This window comes from Indicator indicator, chromosome 1 (assembly GCF_027791375.1).
Source record: "Indicator indicator isolate 239-I01 chromosome 1, UM_Iind_1.1, whole genome shotgun sequence".
NCBI classification, from domain to species: domain Eukaryota; kingdom Metazoa; phylum Chordata; class Aves; order Piciformes; family Indicatoridae; genus Indicator; species Indicator indicator.
Genome location: NC_072010.1, coordinates 23,184,984 through 23,204,048, shown reverse-complemented (window position 1 = coordinate 23,204,048; position 19,065 = coordinate 23,184,984). Strand labels below are relative to the sequence as shown.

Here is a 19,065-nt window from a genome sequence, read left to right as displayed (position 1 = left end):
GTACACAATATCCACCAACACTTTTCAACAGAAATTTCTTTAGAAGCATCACTGCATTAATCTGCACTTAGACCAAATAAATTGACTGAACAGGTTTGTCCGCTGAAAATAAAGCTGCACCATGTGACACAAAAAGAATTAAATCTGTCACCACACTGCATCACTTCAGCCAGCAATAAAGTGCAGGGCAATTTCTACACTGAGCTGGCACTAACAACTTCATGTGGAGAAGCTCTCCATATTTCAGGTAACTGGAGCTCTTTATGCAGCTATATATAAGTTACCCTTCAAGTGGCTGCTAATCTATTGTGTTTGCTTTGATGGTTTTGGTTGTTTCTTTTTTGGTTTTGTGGTGTTTTTTTGGTTTGGTTTGTTTGTTTTGTTTTTTTTTTTTAAGTGAGATATTTGCAAAAGTAGGTGATTTATTATTTGTTATTGCTACAGTTTCCACTTGCAATCACAGTGGAAACACCTTGTTCCAAAGTCCCTTAAATGATGTGGATTCCCAGCTGGTGTTGCAGCACAGTCTGCTGGAGACCTCTCCTTCTAAGCTATGTGGGATTGAGTAGTCCCCATGAAGCCAATTAAAGAAATTATTCATGTTAATATGAGTGCAAGTGATTCTTAAGCCCTTAATTACTCCCTGTATCTTTATTGTTTACTTCCTATGAACCACTCTGAGATCTTGGAGAGTTTGCCTTGAACCCTGTGGTCCAAAACACCATGGCTCACGAACAGCTTAGGAGTCCTGATGCGGGGTGGGTGCCAAGGCCACCTCCAGCTAAGCCACCCCTTCCCATCTCTCAGCACCTGCAGGCTGCCCTGAAACTTTTTATACCCTTTTTTTCCATTTCCTTCAAATCACTAAAAAAAAAAATTGCTTAATACTGCCAAGCACAGTTCTGCCAAGACAGAAGAAAAGTGTGAAATCTGGAGCCTCCTAGCCCTTACAAGGTGAACAGTAATTGACATAAGGTGACCTGTTGCTGTACCTTTACTAAAATGCTGCTAGACTTGAATAGTTTGAAATCTGCTAAACTGAATTCTGACTGCTGAGCAACAGAAGTCCAGTGTCAACTGTGGCTTATTGGTCACCAGGTCTGCAAGCAAATGCTAAGGAAAAGTTAAATTTAAATAAATTTCTTCTGCACGTAACGAAACTGCTGCAAATAAAACGTCTCTTGAGACACAGGAGTATACACTACCTACCATGGGACGTAAAGCACACCAAGTGCTACAGCAGTCTGGATTTCAGGTGTTTATTTTACTGCACTATGCTTCTATACAGGCTTTGAAACCCTCTCCAGTTGAGGGGAGCAGTGGAGGATGGATACAGGTCCCTGTCAGGGGAAGCAAAGGGAATGCACCCCGACCCTCTTCCCCTCCCCCGCTGCCCTTGAGCAATAACTATGAGACTCTGCAGGCTGAGGGCAATGTGGATGAGAGTACTGTAGAGGAACCAATCAAGGAGATGCCAAAGACGAAGCAGCACCCCCAAACCTTAAGGACCAGTGCTACAAAGAAAAAGAGAAAGGCTATAGTTATTGGAGACTCTCTCTTGAGGGGAACAGAGAGACCCATATGTCGTCCCGACCCATCCCATAGGAAGGTGTGCTGCCTACCTGGGGCCCGGGTGAGGGACATCACCCAAAGGTTACCTAAACTAATCCAGCCCTCTGACTATTACCCATTGCTGGTAATCCAGGCTGGAAGTGAAGAAATTGAAAAGAGCAGTACCAGGAAGATTAAAAAGGAATTTAAGGCCCTTGGGAAATCGATTGATGGGGCAGGAGCTCAAGTGGTGTTCTGCTCAGTTCCCTCAGCAGCAGTGGTATACACTGAGAGGAACAGGAAAACCCACACCATCAACAGTTGGCTTAGGAGATGGTGCCAGCAACGGAATTTTGGCTTCTTTGATCACGGGGCAACTCTTACTGCACCTGACCTGCTGGACCAAGTTGGGTTGAATTTATCTAGAAAGGGTAAGAGGGTGCTGGCACTGGGGTTGGCACGACTCATTGGGAGGGCTTTAAACTAGGTCTGAAGGGGGTGGGCATGGAAACCAGTCTCCCTGGAGAGGAGGGAGGACCACATAAACTGATGAAATCAGCAGCCCAGCTGAAGTGCATGTACACCAATGCACAGAGTATGGGCAACAAACAAGATGAACTGGAACTCTTGGTTCACCAGGAGAACTATGATGTAGTTGCCATCACAGAAACATGGTGGGACGATTCTCACAATTGGAGTACTGCACTGGGGGGTTATAAGCTCTTTAGGAGAGACAGGCAAGGGAGAAGAGGAGGAGGGGTGGCCCTGTATATTAGGGAATCCTTTGATGCCTCAGAACTTGAGGTTGCAGATGAAAGGGTTGAATGCTTGTGGGTTAAAATCAGAGGGAGGCCGCACAAAACTGACATCCTGGTTGGAGTCTGTTATAGACCACCCAACCAGGACGAGGAGGCCGATGAGATATTCTATAAGCAGCTGGAAGCTGTCTCAAGATCATCAGACCTTGTCCTTGTGGGGGACTTTAACCTACCAGACATCTTAATTCAGCAGAGAGGAGACAGTCCAGAAGGTTCCTAGAGTGCATGGACGACAACTTCCTGATGCAGCTCTTAGGTGAACCTACCAGGGGTAAGGCTCTGCTTGATCTGCTGTTCTCAAATAGAGAAGGGCTGGTGGGAGATGTGATGGTTGGAGGCTGTCTAGGGTGCAGCGACCATGAGATAGTGGAGTTTTCAATATGCAGGGAAATAGGGAGGAGCAGTAGCAGAACCCTCACTTTGGACTTTCAGAGGGCAAACTTCAGGTTGTTCAGGCAACTTATTCAGAAAGTTCCCTGGGTAACAGCCCTTAAGAATAAAGAGGTCCAGGATGGTTGGACCTACTTCAAACAGGAGCTCCTAAAGGCACAGGAACTGGCAGTTCCCACATGCCGTAAGACGAGCCAGCGGGGAAGACAACCGGCCTGGATGAGCAAGCAGCTCCTGAAGGATTTAAGGGAAAAAAAGAGGGTTTATCACCTTTGGAAAGGGGGGGAGGCAACTAGCAATATGTTTAAGGATGTTGCTAGATCATGTAGAAGAAAAATTAGAGAGGCAAAAGCACAGTTAGAAATTAAACTGGCCGCTTCTGTGAAAGACAACAAAAAGCATTTTTATAAATATATTAATGCTAAAAAGAGGAGCAAGAGGAGCCTCCACTCTTTATTGGACGTGGAGGGTAACATTGTAACTAAGGATGAGGAGAAGGCTGAGATTCTAAATACCTTCTTTGCCTCCATTTTCAACAGTAAGGCAGGAGGATTTCAGGATAACTGGCCTCCTGAGCTGGTTGATGGGGTCAAGGAGCAGTGTTGTACTCCTGAAATCCATGTGGAATTAGTTCGAGACTTGTTGAGTCACTTGGATATTCACAAGTCCATGGGACCTGATGGCATTCATCCTAGGGTGCTGAAAGAGCTGGCAGATGAGCTGGCCAAGCCTCTGTCCATCATTTTCCACCAGTCCTGGCTCACTGGAGAGGTCCCAGAAGACTGGAAACTGGCCAATGTGACGCCCATCCACAAGAAGGGACGGACAGAAGAACCTGGGAACTACAGGCCTGTCAGCCTGACCTCAGTGCCAGGGAAAATCATGGAGCAGATTGTCTTGGGGGCAATCACTGTGCACCTGAAGGATGGCCAAGGGATCAGGCCCAGACAATATGGATTTAGGAAGGGCAGGTCCTGCCTCACCAACCTGATCTCCTTCTATGATCAGGTGACCCGCCTGGTGGACGTGGGAAAGGCTGTGGATGTAGTCTACCTGGACTTCAGCAAGGCCTTTGACACCATCCCCCACAGCAAACTCCTGGCCAAGCTGTCAGCCTGTGCCTTGGACAGGAGCACTCTGTGCTGGGTTAGGAACTGGCTGGAGGGCTGAGCCCAGAGAGTGGTGGTGAATGGTGCCACATCCAGCTGGCAGCCTGTCACTAGTGATGTCCCCCAGGGATCAGTGCTGGGCCCCATTCTGTTCAATATCTTTATTGATGATCTGGATGAGGGGATTGAGTCCATCATCAGTAAATTTGCAGATGACACCAAGCTGGGAGCAGGTGTTGATCTGTTAGAAGGTAGAAGGGCTCTGCAGAGGGACCTTGACAGGCTGGACAGATGGGCAGAGTCCAACATGATGGCATTCAACAAGTCCAAGTGCCGGGTGCTGCACTTTGGCCACAACAACCCCATGCAGAGCTACAGGCTGGGGTCAGAGTGGCTGGAGAGCAGCCAGGTGGAAAGGGACCTGGGGGTACTGGTTGACAGCCGCCTGAACACGAGCCAGCAGTGTGCCCAGGTGGCCAAGAGAGCCAATGGCATCCTGGCCTGCATCAGGAATAGTGTGGCCAGCAGGAGCAGGGAGGTCATTGTACCCCTGTACACAGCACTGGTTAGGCCACACCTTGAGTACTGTGTCCAGTTCTGGGCCCCTCAGTTTAGGAAAGATGTTGAATTGCTGGAGCATGTCCAGAGAAGGGCAACGAGGCTGGGGAGAGGCCTTGAGTACAAGCCCTATGAGGAGAGGCTGAGGGAGCTGGGACTGTTTAGCCTGGAGAAGAGGAGGCTCAGGGGTGACCTCATTGCTGTCTACAACTACCTGAAGGGAGGTTGTAGCCAGGAGGGGGTTGGTCTCTTCTCCCAGGCAACCAGCAGCAGAACAAGAGGACACAGTCTCAAGCTGCGCCAGGGGAGGTTTAGGCTGGAGGTGAGGAGAAAGTTCTTCTCAGAGAGAGTGGTTGGCCATTGGAATGGGCTGCCCAGGGAGGTGGTGGAGTCACCATCCCTGGAGGTGTTCAAGAGGGGATTGGACATGGCAGTTGGTGCCATGGTTTAGATAGTCATGAGGTTTAGGGTGACAGGTTGGACTCGATGATCTTTGAGGTCTCTTCCAGCCTTCTTGATTCTATGATTCTATGATTCTATATCTCAGCTCTCACTCTCAAGGCACATTTATATTTGTATTATCAAGCCAATACTAAACAAAGGACAGAGATTGAGAAAGTTGAGAGTGTTTAGTTCACAGCAGTGCTCCTGCTAGCAGCAGCTCAAAACAGAACGCAGACAGCGAGTACGTCTCCTCACCTCCTACAGTCACAGGCAGAGAAAGCACATCAGTGGCATCAGCAGCTTGTTTGCCACAGGCAGAATTTGTGCATGCTCAGAAACCATGGGACTAATTTGATTGAGCAAGTTATCCACCACAAGCAGTTCATTCTGCCCTAGCTGCCAAAGTGAGATGCCAGTACACCTAGCCTGGCTCCAAGGTGAGCCAGGGTGTTATTTCAAGGAATGAAAAGACCTTGTGATGGAAGGTGCAAAACATTCAACATTCAAGGCCAAGTCTAGTGAATCTTTACAATCCAGCCAGCAGAAAACATTTCAAAACTCCAGGGAAGCTTCCTTCTCAAAAACTTCCCTCTAAAAATACCTTTACAATGAGGTAATCTTTCAAGCAACCATACAGTAGTTTCCTGAAAGTATTATCAAAGCTAATTACATATACATTTCATCAGTTAATTACACACTGTAAATCAGCAGAGTGAAGCCTTGTGCCTGCAGTAGTGCAGACAAATGTTACCACAGTTCTTATTTAGTGCCAGTCTTCCAAATGACATGCATCACCAGGAGCATACATGATGCCATGCAAGAGATGGACAGCATCAACAAGACAGGGAGTTCTTTGTCTAAAGACGTGTGCCAAACCAGCAAAACAGAGGTAGTATGCAGACATTTTGTAATGAAACACTAACAAATTACCACAGTTTTTGAACTGTTCAAATGGGAACATAGCATATGTTAGCACGATTACTCCAAGTGGCCATATGGGAATGGGAGAAGCCATAGATGGATGACTGCAGATATCAGAGGATCACTTTTGGCTGTCACAGAGAAAGAGTGGACGAAAGAGAGACTCTCTGCAGGCAGGTATCAGGATATGGGAAGCATTAAGAAGTGACACTAGTGCCTAATCATACTTCTGATATAGAAATATTTCTCACTTGGAAACAACAGCAGTAATTGGCAAACCAACCTTTCCATCCACAGTGATTAAATCTTTACTATCCAAATCAGAAGAGTGTAAATACAAATGAGAGGCATTTACCCTCTTTCACTTTATGACTTCTGCCATGTCAAGCTGCTAAAAAAACCTGTCATTCCATGGGCCCAGGACCTGTGATATTTTGTCCTGACTCTCACTAGGGCTGGGCATGAGCTTACTGCTTTGCTTCACTTCTGCCCAGACAGCAGAGAAGGTGCATTTCCCACAGCCCCCAGCTAAAGGCATACAGTAAAATAACACTTAAGGAAAGATTTGTCATCAAGTCAAACCAAGGTAAAAATCCAAAGGACATGGTTACAAAACTGTGGGCTCCATTAAAAAGACAGTCTGTTTTAAAATGAACCAATCTTTGATGCTTTATACTGGTTTTACTAGTTTTTCTAACATGATAGCTGGCATGCCCTGAAGTGGGGAATACCAAATTAATCCTAGATGCAAATTGTTCAGCCTGACAGTGCATAGTTTAATCCTCCAACTGTGACTGATGGCAAGTTTATATCACTTAGTGAGCTGCTCAGGGGGGTTGTTCAATAAATCTGAATTTTTTTATCTGCAGATACTTTTGATTTGCACAACAGGTAGACAGTTCAGGAAGGCACACACTCTCTAGAGATTCCAACCATCACAACTGAGCTCCAGTGCAGGATTGTTGGTAAGCCATGCATAATTCAGTACATTTCTTAGAGCAATTATCACTTTGTCAAAGGAGTGGGACCAACCCGTGAGCATAAGAGAGAGTTTCTCAGCATCAGCTTTTTTTTCTTTTACATTTTAATGCATCTTACTTTCAGGTTTTAGCTCTTTTTTTTTTTTAAATGCATCTTAGACATTTTTAGAACACACTAACTATTAATGTGTTTGGAAGGCATACAGAGACCATGACGCTACCTCTTATTCTTCTTATTTTCCCATACAGCTTGACAGTGTACAGGCCTGTTCTGTATCTAAATTTACAAGCTGTGACAAGTGATAAATATTCTAATTCTAAAAAGCTATTGTGTACCTCTGAGACAATTAAAATTCCTTAGATATCTAGTTGCAGTACATAATACATTTAGCCAACATTAGAACGTGTCAGAGAAGGAACGTTTTATCCCAGGACACATCTAAGCATCTAAAAATAGGCCTTCCATTTAAATAAAAGTACTGTAATAATGTTCATTGGGAAATCCCCTTTCCTCAGACTACAAAAGTAATATTAATTCCTAGATCATCTCATGCTGTGAAGTAAGAACTGAGCAGAACAGTTTATTAAAAGTGCCAAATAAATCATATATTCTCTTTTTTAGGAGAAAAATCCTGGTTAAAAGCAATGCATTTTTAATTCTTCCATCTAGCCCAAGGAAGTCATACCACACAATTCTGCCTCACCCTAATCCATACAGTGTAGCAGCAGGAGATGAGAATAAAAGGGTTTCCCAGGTTTGGGAAGTTCTGGGCCCCTCAGTTCAAGAAAGATGTTGAGTTGCTTGAACATGTCCAGAGAAGGGCAACAAAGCTGGTGAGGGGTCTGGAGCACAAGCCCTATGAGGAGCAGCTGAGGGAGATGGGGTTGTTTAGCCTGCAGAAGAGGAGGCTCAGGGGAGACCTTATTGCCATCTACAACCACCTGAAGGGAGGTTGTAGTCAGGTGGGGGTTGATCTCTTCTCCCAGGCAACCAGTGACAGAAGGAGAGGACACAGTCTCAGGCTGCACCAGGGGAGGTTTAGGCTGGATGTTAGGAAGAAATTCGTTACAAAAAGAGTGATTGGCCATTGGAATGGGCTGCCCAGGGAGGTTGTGGAGTCACCATCCCTGGAAGTGTTTAAAATAAGACTGGATGAGGCACTTAGTGCCATGGTTTAGTTGATTAGATGGTGTTGGGTGATAGGTTGGACTTGATGATCTCTGAGGTGTTTTCCAACCTGGTTAATTCTGTGATTCTGTGTAACTGCCTGCAGCTTGTGATGGCACCCTCCTCAGAAGAAAATGTTGTGCAATTGTTTCAATTTTATTCAGTTTACTGATGTTGGTTGGAGAATTTCAGTTTGTCATTTTTCTGCCAGTACTGGGTTTACTTATTTCAGCTATCAAGACAGCTTTCTTCTAGCATTTAAATGAACTTTGGATATCCAAAATGGAAAGCCTGTGGTCTCGCACCTGTCACAAGAAAAACAACCACAACATTTTGAGCTGTTTACAACCTCATACAATCTTGCCGAGGCCTCTAGAGTCAGTCAAGCAGCAAACCAAAAGGAAAGGCTGTCTAAACTGCAATTTTCAAGTCCTTAGGTCACAACTAACAAGAGTTCTGGCAACAGCAAAAGCCACAAAAGATGTTGTATCTTCTTTATATTCCGGATACTCTCCAAAGCACTTGGAAGACTTACATAAAATGACCTCAATTTTGACCTGTATGGACTAGATTAATTTGATGGAATAAATGTCATGATGGCGATTCCAGCCCAGTGTCTATATGGGAAAAGTTTTTCCTCTATAAATAGCTCTGCACTCTTTTGGATGTAACACTTCTGTTGCTGTTAAATTAGAATTCACAAGTCTTCTGCAGGATTCATAATGGGATCAAAGATTAGACACTTCTTTGAAGTTTGTCTTCCATTGCTCCACTGTTAATACATACCTGCACTAATCCACCATGGTTTTCCTAAACTAATCAGTCACTCTCCATCCCCAAAAGGGACAAGTGTACAGGCTTTTTTCAAACCCCCATTTATTTGTGTTCATTATCCACACTTCATTTTGCAAGGGCATAACAATTTGTTAATTGATTTTTCATGTGGTATAAAGAGACCAGCTCTGTCTTCTGAAAACTTCTGCTCTAAATGCGATTTGCTGGTATTATTTACAGTACTTAGAAATTTGGTCCTGTTTATTGCTTGTAAAACACGGAGTGGGTTGAACTGTGTGCATAACAAATTAATAATATTTCACCTTTGACAACAGCTATTAATAATATGATTGCAATGAGACCATCTCAGTCTCACTACTTTAATTTTGTCCTTCTTGAAAAAGATCAAAGAAACACTGAACCTCAAGGTTGCTTGCTTCTTGTTTAGGAAAACAAGCTGACAGCCTCACTGGTCCCAAGCAGAAGTCACACAAGGGAAAATATAATTTCAAAAATCCTTTCAAAATCTCCATGATTCCAAACTACAACATAGATATTTCTTTGTCTCACTGTGCTCAACGTTGGCTCGCAGCTACTATATCAAACTTCTTGTATCTCTGAATTATTATTTTGGGTTTTTTTTTTTTTAGACAAAAAGCTATCTTTGGGGGAAAGCCCATTATCACAGTGTTTGTAATGATTTTTGTCATTGACAGTAATTGGCTCATTTGGGCACCTGTTTGACTCATGGATTTTAAAGCTGGAGTTCCTCACTGTGCTCACCTGCTCCAACCTTACAGACAATACTAAACACAGAACTGAACCAGAAGCAGTGGTTTTTGGAGATGGCTCTTTATGGATTTCCACATGCTTGAATTTCAGAAAGCACCAAAAAATGCAAATAAAGTCAATGAAATACCCCATGTTGAGCCCCATAGTTACACATCCAGAATTAACCCTTCCAAATTAGTGATTTCTAAATTGTAAGGAAATGCATGTGAAGGATATGCTGAAGAGGAAAAGTTCTCAAAAGTCCTGCAAGGTCATACTTCATTAGTGGGAGGCTATGAAGACTTTAACTGTGATTCTTTCCATTAGAAGGCTAATTAGTCTGGAATGGAGAGGGACTGGGGAGGAAAAAAAAAGAAAAAGGAAAGAAAGAATGAAAAAAGGTTTTAAAAAAAGAAAAAGGGAGACAGAAGAGCTTTCACTTCTTCAAAGCTATATTTCACAATTTTTCTTTAGGCAAAATTAAGAGACTAATCCATTCTGATGAATACCCACAGGGTCAACTTCTAAACGAATATTTCTCCCTCATCAGATAGAATAGGAAGATTAGAGTATGAAAAAGAGACAATTTATAGTGAGTGTTCTGGTCTTCAGAGGGGTTTTAATTTGGATATGGCAGCTATGTTCCAGCTGCTGCTTGCCTTCATATATATTCAAAAGGACATTCTAAAGGATTGTTCCAAGTGTTATGCATCCAGAAAGCCATGTGCTGTGCTTGCCCCCATTAGAGGCTTTGGGCTGACAGTGGTTTTTCCTCAGACTTTAAAAGTTGCAGTCCACCAGCTCTCTTCAAACCCTGGCAGCAGAGAACAGCACCCTGTCCCACTCACATCCCTATTGGAGGGGATTCCCTTCAGGCTCTCTGAAGACCAGATGCTTTAGAAAATGTGATTTCAAGACTGGGAAAAAAAATAACTGTTTTTAGAAATAGCTTCACTGATTTCTTTATATCCAAGAAATGAATGAAGTCCATTACACTGAAATAAAATGTAGTCATGGTCTCCTACTGACCAGGGCAGAAAAAAAAACAGTCATATGACACCTGTAAAAAATAGAAGAGGCTGATGAAACAGCTCATTATAGGGGTACCTAAGCAGGCTGCTATAATAGCTACATCCACGAGACTGATTATTTGATTAGTATCTCCCCACAGAGTCAAAAAGAAGTGAGATAGTTTGGGTTTCTGTGATGGGAATAACCTATTCATGGGAGGATGCACTAACTTCTCCACTGAAACTGGTGTCTGGCAGCCTGGTGTGTGGGTTGGTTGAACTGCTTTTTACCCTCTGCAGATTAAACACTAAGAGTCATGGTGACTAAATTAGGCACTCATAATCAGATAAATAATCCTGTGTGGAAATGGGCCAGGAAAGAGGATTTGTCATTATCCATTTCTTCCTTATTGTCCTATTACCCAATACTTGTGCATACTTTTGTACTCTCCTACCCCATTTTATGGACAGGAAAGTGAGGTGGATAATTTAAGTCAATTTTAAAAAGCCAGACAGAAATAAATGCCAAAAAACTGGAACTAAAGCTGCCAGATCTGAAGCAGGACGATTTTAGCACAAAGACATAGAATCTCCCAGACCAGCCTTCTTACACCTAAAAATTCAGATTTTATACAACATTTTACAACACTAAATAACATGCTGATTGAGCAATCTGTGGAAGCTGCGCTGGCAAGAGAGTTTGGCAAAATCCTTTGAACTGTCCTTTGCTCATAAAAAGTAAGGTTTGTAGAAAGAGTTTCATGGATTTTTCCAGTTTTAACAAACTTCAGTCCAGTAAATTTGCAACCATTCCAAATGTTTTAGGTTGGTATCTTCATATAAAAAGTAGTTCTGAATTTCCAAACCAGGCTAGTCTTCTTTCCTCTCCTTATTCACTGCAGGGAGTGGGACAGACCCTCCCACTGTGGTACTGCTTCCCTTTTCCCTGCAAAGGGCAGGGGAATAGGTAGACAGTAAACACGATTAAAATATCACATTTAAAATACTATCACGAGCACTCTATCTAAAACTTAACAACAACTGGACAATGAATACTTCAATCTCTGCAGAGAAAAACTGCTGTGCCTACACCTCCAAGTCATTCACTGAATGTTGTGAGTTTTCTTCCCAGCTGTAACTAGAATGTGGAAAGTGGAGCTATTCAAAGCCCGCCTGGATGCGTTCCTGTGTGATCTGGTATAGGTGATCCTGCTCTGGCAGGGGGGTTGGACTAGATGATCTTTTGAGGTTCCTTCCAGCCCCTAATATTCTGTGATTCTGTAAATGCTGAGAGTCTGGAAGGCAGCTAAAATGTCTTTTCAGCCCTTGCTCTTCCTCGCTGACACACTGCAGTTTCCAGATGCTTAACCCCACAAAGATGAAAATCCTAACTTGACACTGTTCTATTTTAGTCCTATTCAGAGTGAAGTGTTGGCATAAAGTGATTCTTCCATCAAAATATTAATATCAGCACAGAAAAAAACCCTGAATTTGTCATGTAGGAAGATGAACAGAAAATCGGTCTTAGAAATATGATTGGTCTTAGAAATATGATTGGAATGTATTTTCATATAGGAAAATCTCTGCATTTACACACTTAGGTATTTAAGAGCAATTGGTGTATCTGTCCAACATGTGACAGTTTTGAATGTTCTACCATTTTTGGAGGCAATTAGCCATCTATTCAAGGCTTCTGTGCTCACTTCAATTTCCCCAGTTTTCCGCCCACCTGAATACGACACTTTGACATCTTTACTTTTTAGAATGGAAATTCAACATTTAGGAAAGCCAGGCAATGAAAGGTCAAAAATCGTTGCAAAAATCTATACATTGAAGAAGGAATGGTGGAATTCTACATAAAACATGAAGTTTCATGTTTCAATTATTTTAAACAAAACAATAGCTGTCATGAGACACTAAAACAAGTTTTGAAATATTCATGACCATTCTGAAAAGAATGACTCATTCTGAGAAGAAATTTCTTCAGCAACCCGAGCTGTGGGTAGATACTGACTAGTATTATGTCTTTTAGTCTAGCACCTCACCAGAGAAGAATTGCCTCTGACACCATGCTATTATTCTATTTTAAGAATCTTAAGCAACATGGATTTCATTACCTGAGTTAGAAGTCTATTTAACAGACTAGTAGACCTTATGAGTACAAAGTATTTCATGATATTACAACTATATTCTTACATTTCCTAAACTATAGCAGTTAACATAACCCATTGTAAACAATCTATTCTTCTACCAGTCCTCCACACATCAAATTGTTTCATGGTGCTTAATGAACTGTTTCCCATGTGGTACTTACAGCATGTTGGAGTCTGTTCTGATGGAGTACATAAAACTAATTGCAGGAGGAGGATACTCATCTGATCATTAGTAGTGCAGATACAAGCAAGAGAACTCTAAGCCTCTTAAACTAGTAAAACAGAAACCACAGCCTGGGCACTGTGTTACCACACTGCAGAGTCACAAGGTAATATTTGGAATCACGTTCCACAACTGTGAGCCTTTGGTGTATGATGTGAACCTCTTAGGGAAATTTTACCTGGGCAGACACAAGAAAAGATTCAATACAGTATGTTTAAAATTCCAAGGGAAAATACATGGTTAGGTATTTTTTATAAGTTAGCTATTTAGGAGGGTTTTTTATTTATGTTTACACAACTGTTTCACTCTACTCCAAAATGTATTGGTATCAGCCTTTAAAAGACTTTGCTAGTAATTAACTTTTTCTTATGTTTACCAGAGAACACTCACATTCCTCTTAGACTGAAGCATCTGAATTTTTCAATTCTAGCCCTTGTAGAGTGTAAAAAACCTCAAAAAGCTTTCTGAAATATAAAACCCCCTTCTGTTTCAATAAAGAATAATGATTTAGAATATTATGCATTTTAAAACCCTAAGAGTAACAGACCACAGCTGAGGGCAAACTTGAGCATTTCAGGTGTCTTGGGTTTAGGTCCAGCTGCAGTTGAGCCCCAAGCAGCCGCACACTAAAATGACAATGCAGCCAAACCTGGCCAGACATCTTCTATATAGTAGCATGATGTTTATGGTATCAAATACCCCATTGTCTGGTTCTGCTGGCTGTCCTGGCTGTGGCACCTCCCAGCTTCCTGTGAAGAAAATTAACCCTATCATAGCCAAACCTAGGACATCAGGTAGCCTTGAACAAAACTATTACTGGAAAAACCTATCTACGTCATTGAAAAAAATCAGGGGAGAGCTGACAGCAGGACCTGGAGCCAGGACCTCAACCTGGGGGTTCCCAGCTGTTCCATGGGTGTCAGACCATGCAAGTTTGCCCCAGCAGAAGACCTCACATGGGTCTTGCTGCACTGAGGTGTAGAGCTGATCTAATGTGGGAAGCCATGGGATGAGAGACGTGAAAGTGGCAGGGAGAGCTGCGTGCTTCAGAATAAGCCACGAGGAGCATCAGTAGCAAGAAAGGATGGACCCCCTCCACTGACACAGTGACCTCTCTCTGCCTCCACTTCTTTGAGTTGTTCTATTCAAACATGACTGCCTTTGTTCTTTGTATTGAACAAAGAGCTCACCCTAAACCATTTTAACTATTGCATTTTGAACACAGCAGGACAGCCAGTGGTGAGCCATGGTGAGCTCCCTTGATCCATCCTAGGACACATCTTCAAAATTGAGCAACCTTTGGCTTCTGCCATTGTCTCCCACATCCTTCAGCAAGGTGAGAAGCTGCCTCATTATGCCACTGTCATCATTAATGAGCTTCATGGACCCTGACTCCCCTGTGTGCAAGACACAAGTTATGCTTAAGCACCAAAAAGTGAATTTTAATGGCCAAAGTAGATTACTGACCATGGCTTGCAGGTTAGTTCTCTGTCACAGTAACTGACAAGATCCTGAGCAGTTTGGATGCCAGAGCTGTCCTTCCAGCCTCAGGGAACAATTGGGTAGCACTGCTATCACAGTTGGCATGTTATCAGCAAACAGCAGCCTGGCTTATACCCTCACTCTACGGAGCGGACTCCAGGAAGACCAGAGGACCAGCAGGCAAGTGCTGCAGATCCTGCCCTGTCTTTGCCACAGGAAAAAGGCACAGTCCCAGTGCTGAAAATCCATTTAATTGATTCAATCAGAATTTGCAAGCTACTGCCAGAAAGTTAGCTGTGGAGGACAGCACAGGCTCCACGCACGTCCAGCCTTACTGTTTACAGAGTGGTCACAGGAAGGGGAGAAATCTGGTGAACAAGAAAGGAGCTGCATCACAGCTCCATTAACAAACTTCCCTGCAACACAAACATCATGTCTCCTTACTCTAAACAAGTGGGATTTTATTCTCTAGACAATATTTAATCAGTACTAGTCTGCCAAAATGAGATACTAGTTGGGATTTCTTGAAATAAATGCAGTCATCGGGGTTTAGAAAGAACTAGCACCACAAGACATCTGGCAGAGGAGACAAAAGCAAGAACAGGATCTCACTAGGAATCCTAACACACTCTGCCCCTAAAAGGAATCTGTGTTTTCCTCTCATTCAGTCATATTTTTCTGCTTTTTAGCAACCTACAATACACCATGGTTTGTTGGGGTTTTTTTGGCTGATACAAGATCTTGAGGTGAGACTCTCCATTTGCAGCAGTAGCAGCCCTCACTCTCTAAAACATATTCACACTCTTTTAAGATGTTTTCAATTACTTCTGTCTTCCTGACATGCAGAGATTCTGCTTAAAAAGGAAATTGTGTTATCATATACATTTGAAGATTTCTAGAGGTAGATAATTTTGCTTTTTCTACCCTACTGAGCTAGGAAATTAACAGTAAAACTTTACCCTGCCCTCTAGGAAGCTTGATTTAGTTAAAGACATGAACTCAGGTAGTAACTACAGAATCAGCTTTCTATTTCATCTAAATAAAACCATTCTCCCACAAACACTGAAGGGAAAAGATAATATGTCATGCTAAGATTCTTGAGCCAATATTTCTCTACATCCACTCTTGGGATTACTTTCTGTGCCTGTTGAAGTGCACTGCTGTTGTGTGTTAAATAAGCTGCGCTAGAATGGAAAGCGACCAATTTGTGCTCCCTGGGTATTGGGCAACTGATTTAACTCTTGCTGGCACATAGACTATAAAATAGAAAAATATGAGTTTCACACTGTTACCATTTCTATGAAGGCTAATAATGCAACAGTAAGGAAACAATTTTCTCCTGCCTATTTATCTCCCCTATCAGAAGTGATGAATGTGAGTTGTGTTGTCTTTAACCCAAAGAAAGTGTTGTTAGATGCTTTTTCATGTGATGATTTACTTGAGGGTTGACACCCTACACACAGGGCATGCCCTTACCTGCTTGGCAACAAACCTCCTCCATTGACCCCAGTGCAGGAGGAAGCATTACCCTTTTGGAATTAAAGACAAATAAAAGACTTCTAGGCTGGACAGTTGTACATGTCATAGGAACTAGATCACAGAGATGATCCTCAGGATGTGCTCATTCTCCTGCTTTCCCATAGAAGGAAGGGAGGCAGAAGGAAACTAGATAACTGTTTAGATGAGCTACCTATCTTAGTAGCAAGAACAGAAGTGATAGGTCCTATTTTTCATCAGTTGGAAGGCTGAGCTTGTCTCTACATTCATTTGCACGAACGGAACCCTTCCCCTGGGTAATTTTCACATCTGTCAGAAACATTCTTGCAACATGCACCTGTTGGTCTCAGCATCCTAATCTCAACACTAAAGAGAGTTACCATCTTCAACCAAGTGAGATGGAACAAAACGTATGCACCAAATAATTCCACAGCCTTCTAGTGTCTGGAACATGGTTTCAGTTTTATGGGCTTAATGTACAAATATAATATAAAAATACACCACAATATATAAATGAAATCAACCTCTTTTAAGAGAAATTCACTGCCAGATGTAACTTTCTGGGTTTGTCATTATTAATGCTTCTTCCACCTTTTTTCTTTAATAGGAATCAACTGAGTCAAATTACACAGTTTGGAGTACTTTCCTTTTGAGAATTCTCCGTTGTATGAACCTTCATGAATACACTGTGTTCAAGGATAGTACTGTACCTACAGATGTCTAGGGTTTTTTTAGATTCACACCTGAAATTGCCAGAGAAAACCAATTCTTGCAGAGATGCCACTTACATCTAATCAGAAATCAGGTATTTATCTTCCTAACAGGCTTTCTGTAACCAAAGGCAAAAAGGTTACCACGCCAGATAAAAGAAAAAAGCTTTCCAAAGGTGTAAATGTAGGATAAAAGCACAAGAAGGTTGATTACCCTTATTGTACAATTGATTAGGAAATAAACAGAAATTAATGATGAGTCCAGTAAAACAAGACACAAGTGTATGTTTGGCGGCATTGGAAAAGTTAGAAGTCCCTGGACTTTGCCATTTCAGTTACCTTATATAAATGAGGAAAAAGGAAACCCTCAGGATTTTTACCTATTTTAATTTTATTTATTAAAATGCATTTCAAATTAATACAAACACTGATAGACTTTGGAGTCTGCAGCATTTTGCCTCCTCTAATGCTCCATATCACCTTGACCTTCCTGTGCTGACACCTTTGCTTTGGTATGGACACAGTTCAGGCTCAACCTAGTCTTCAAAGAAAAATGGGGATGAAAATCCCTAAATCCCTATTTCTACTTCAATCCCAGGGCATGCCCCCACTTTCCAAGGACTGCAATATCCAGTAGGTATTATTTTGTACTAATAGAATTAACAGTCTTTACAGAAAATGGGATCTGAAATGACATTTCAGTCATGGGATCCTTCCAAGTCTGGTAGATGAGATAACAGCTATGATATCAGTTCTGATCCCTTTCATATCAGTGGTATTATTTGATTAATTTTCTAAACTAAGGTTATTACACTGCATATTAAGGGGCAGGTATACATTGCAGCTCATTTTAGATAATCTTTGCCCTAAACTGTTCTGCATGGCTGCAATGTATTTAGCAAACACAATTTACTGTGATTATTTAACTACTGCAGATTGTAAGAAGGCACATTTCAAGTAAAAAAAGAAAAATACAAAAATACCTCAGGTTCACTCTTAATATGACATTCCCTGCAGCAGGAAAACCTGCCCCTTCTATATTCAGCGCACATACATCCAGCACCCACTTATCTATTATAACAATACTTTTAAGAATTACCCTGGGAAATCAAGATACCAAAACCTATAGCTCAGTGGCACAGAAGAGATTAGTGAGTGCTGCACGGATTACATCAGTCCTAATTTAGACATAAACTCCAGACTGGACAATCCTGGAATGCATCTATTTAATATCCTTCCCAAAAGAAGGACACTGTTGTGGACTTACGGTTGGTCGTCCTGCTTTGATCGCTCTGAGCACTCTCGTTTGACTGGTTGCTGGAGACAGAGGACACACTTGAGCTCCTGACAAAACCAAATGCAGCCAGCTTAGCTGCTGGCAGCCGCGAATAACCTGGAGGACGAAGTCCAGACTGGCAGGGCTTGGGGAGATTTGATTTTGCAGCACTTGGACATGAGCCTTTCTTGAGATCACCTGAAAGAAGGAAAGCAAAAGATGTTTCTATTAAATACACTAAACTGGGTTATATTCAGCATCACCTGTACCACCCAGCTACATAAAGTCCATATAAATACTGAACACAAGATTTATCAGCTGCTCAAACTGCAGTGGTGTCTTATTCTTTGTTCCACTAAAAAGTTCTGTGGAACAACTGTAAGCTGGAATAGTTTTTAAAACATGAAATGCAGCAAGGATCCAGGAGGATCAAACTTCCAGCAAAGTAATGGAGTTTAAGGCTGATAAAATTATTTTTAACCTTATCTTCTTTTATCCTGTATGCCTTTCTAATTTTACATTTGTTTTGTTGCAACTAAAAGAAACTCACACACAGAGAAAAACACTCTATGCATAGCCTCCAATTTTGGAAACTATTGTAGAATGCCAACAATCCTCTCCAAGGACACAGGACTTCTTTGTATTCCATCAAAGAAAGCACTTCTTTGAAGTCTTCCTTTCAAATTTTGTGAAGAGAAAATGCCCTTTTCTTGCACCAAGCCTGCGAACAAGGATGCGACCTATAAAGTTGTACTTTATTAATGTACCACCAGCCATTTCAACCAACAGACTTCTCACTATAAACCCTCAGCCTATGTGAATGGCATCAACCAAGTCTCAGACAAATCCCAACAGTGGTCTTAAAATAGATGAAATTAGGCAACAATGGTAGTTCTGCTACTCTGCCCATCTACAGTAACTACTAGCTGCTCATCTGTCTCTAGCTTGTGTCTTAACCTGTGTTTAGCTGCTCTTGCTTGGACAAATTTCTCCAGAAAAATCCTGAACACAGGTCTACACACGTTCCAAATTGTCTCTAGGGACCAAAGGTCCAAGACTGTCTTCAAGGACCAAAGATTAGAGTTTGCTTTTGATTGGAAGGTCTGGATACCAAGTGGATCTGGACCTCAATCGCACGTGGCATTTGGACAGACCTGTTCTTTGTAAGGTTTCACAATATCAGATTCCTGTTCCTTGTGGAATTTCAACTACAAAAAAAAAAAAGAAGAA

At 42.0% G+C, this 19,065-nt stretch overlaps 1 protein-coding gene across 1 annotated transcript in view; it reads right to left on the bottom strand.

Annotated features, from left to right (window-relative positions):
* MTUS2 (microtubule associated scaffold protein 2) overlaps positions 1-19,065 on the bottom strand; it is a 216,315-nt gene that overhangs the window by 179,380 nt on the left and 17,870 nt on the right. The window contains exon 3 of the mRNA XM_054385862.1: positions 17,827-18,033. Within this exon, the coding sequence (XP_054241837.1) occupies positions 17,827-18,033 (207 nt within the window). The remainder of the gene's footprint in view (positions 1-17,826; positions 18,034-19,065) is intronic.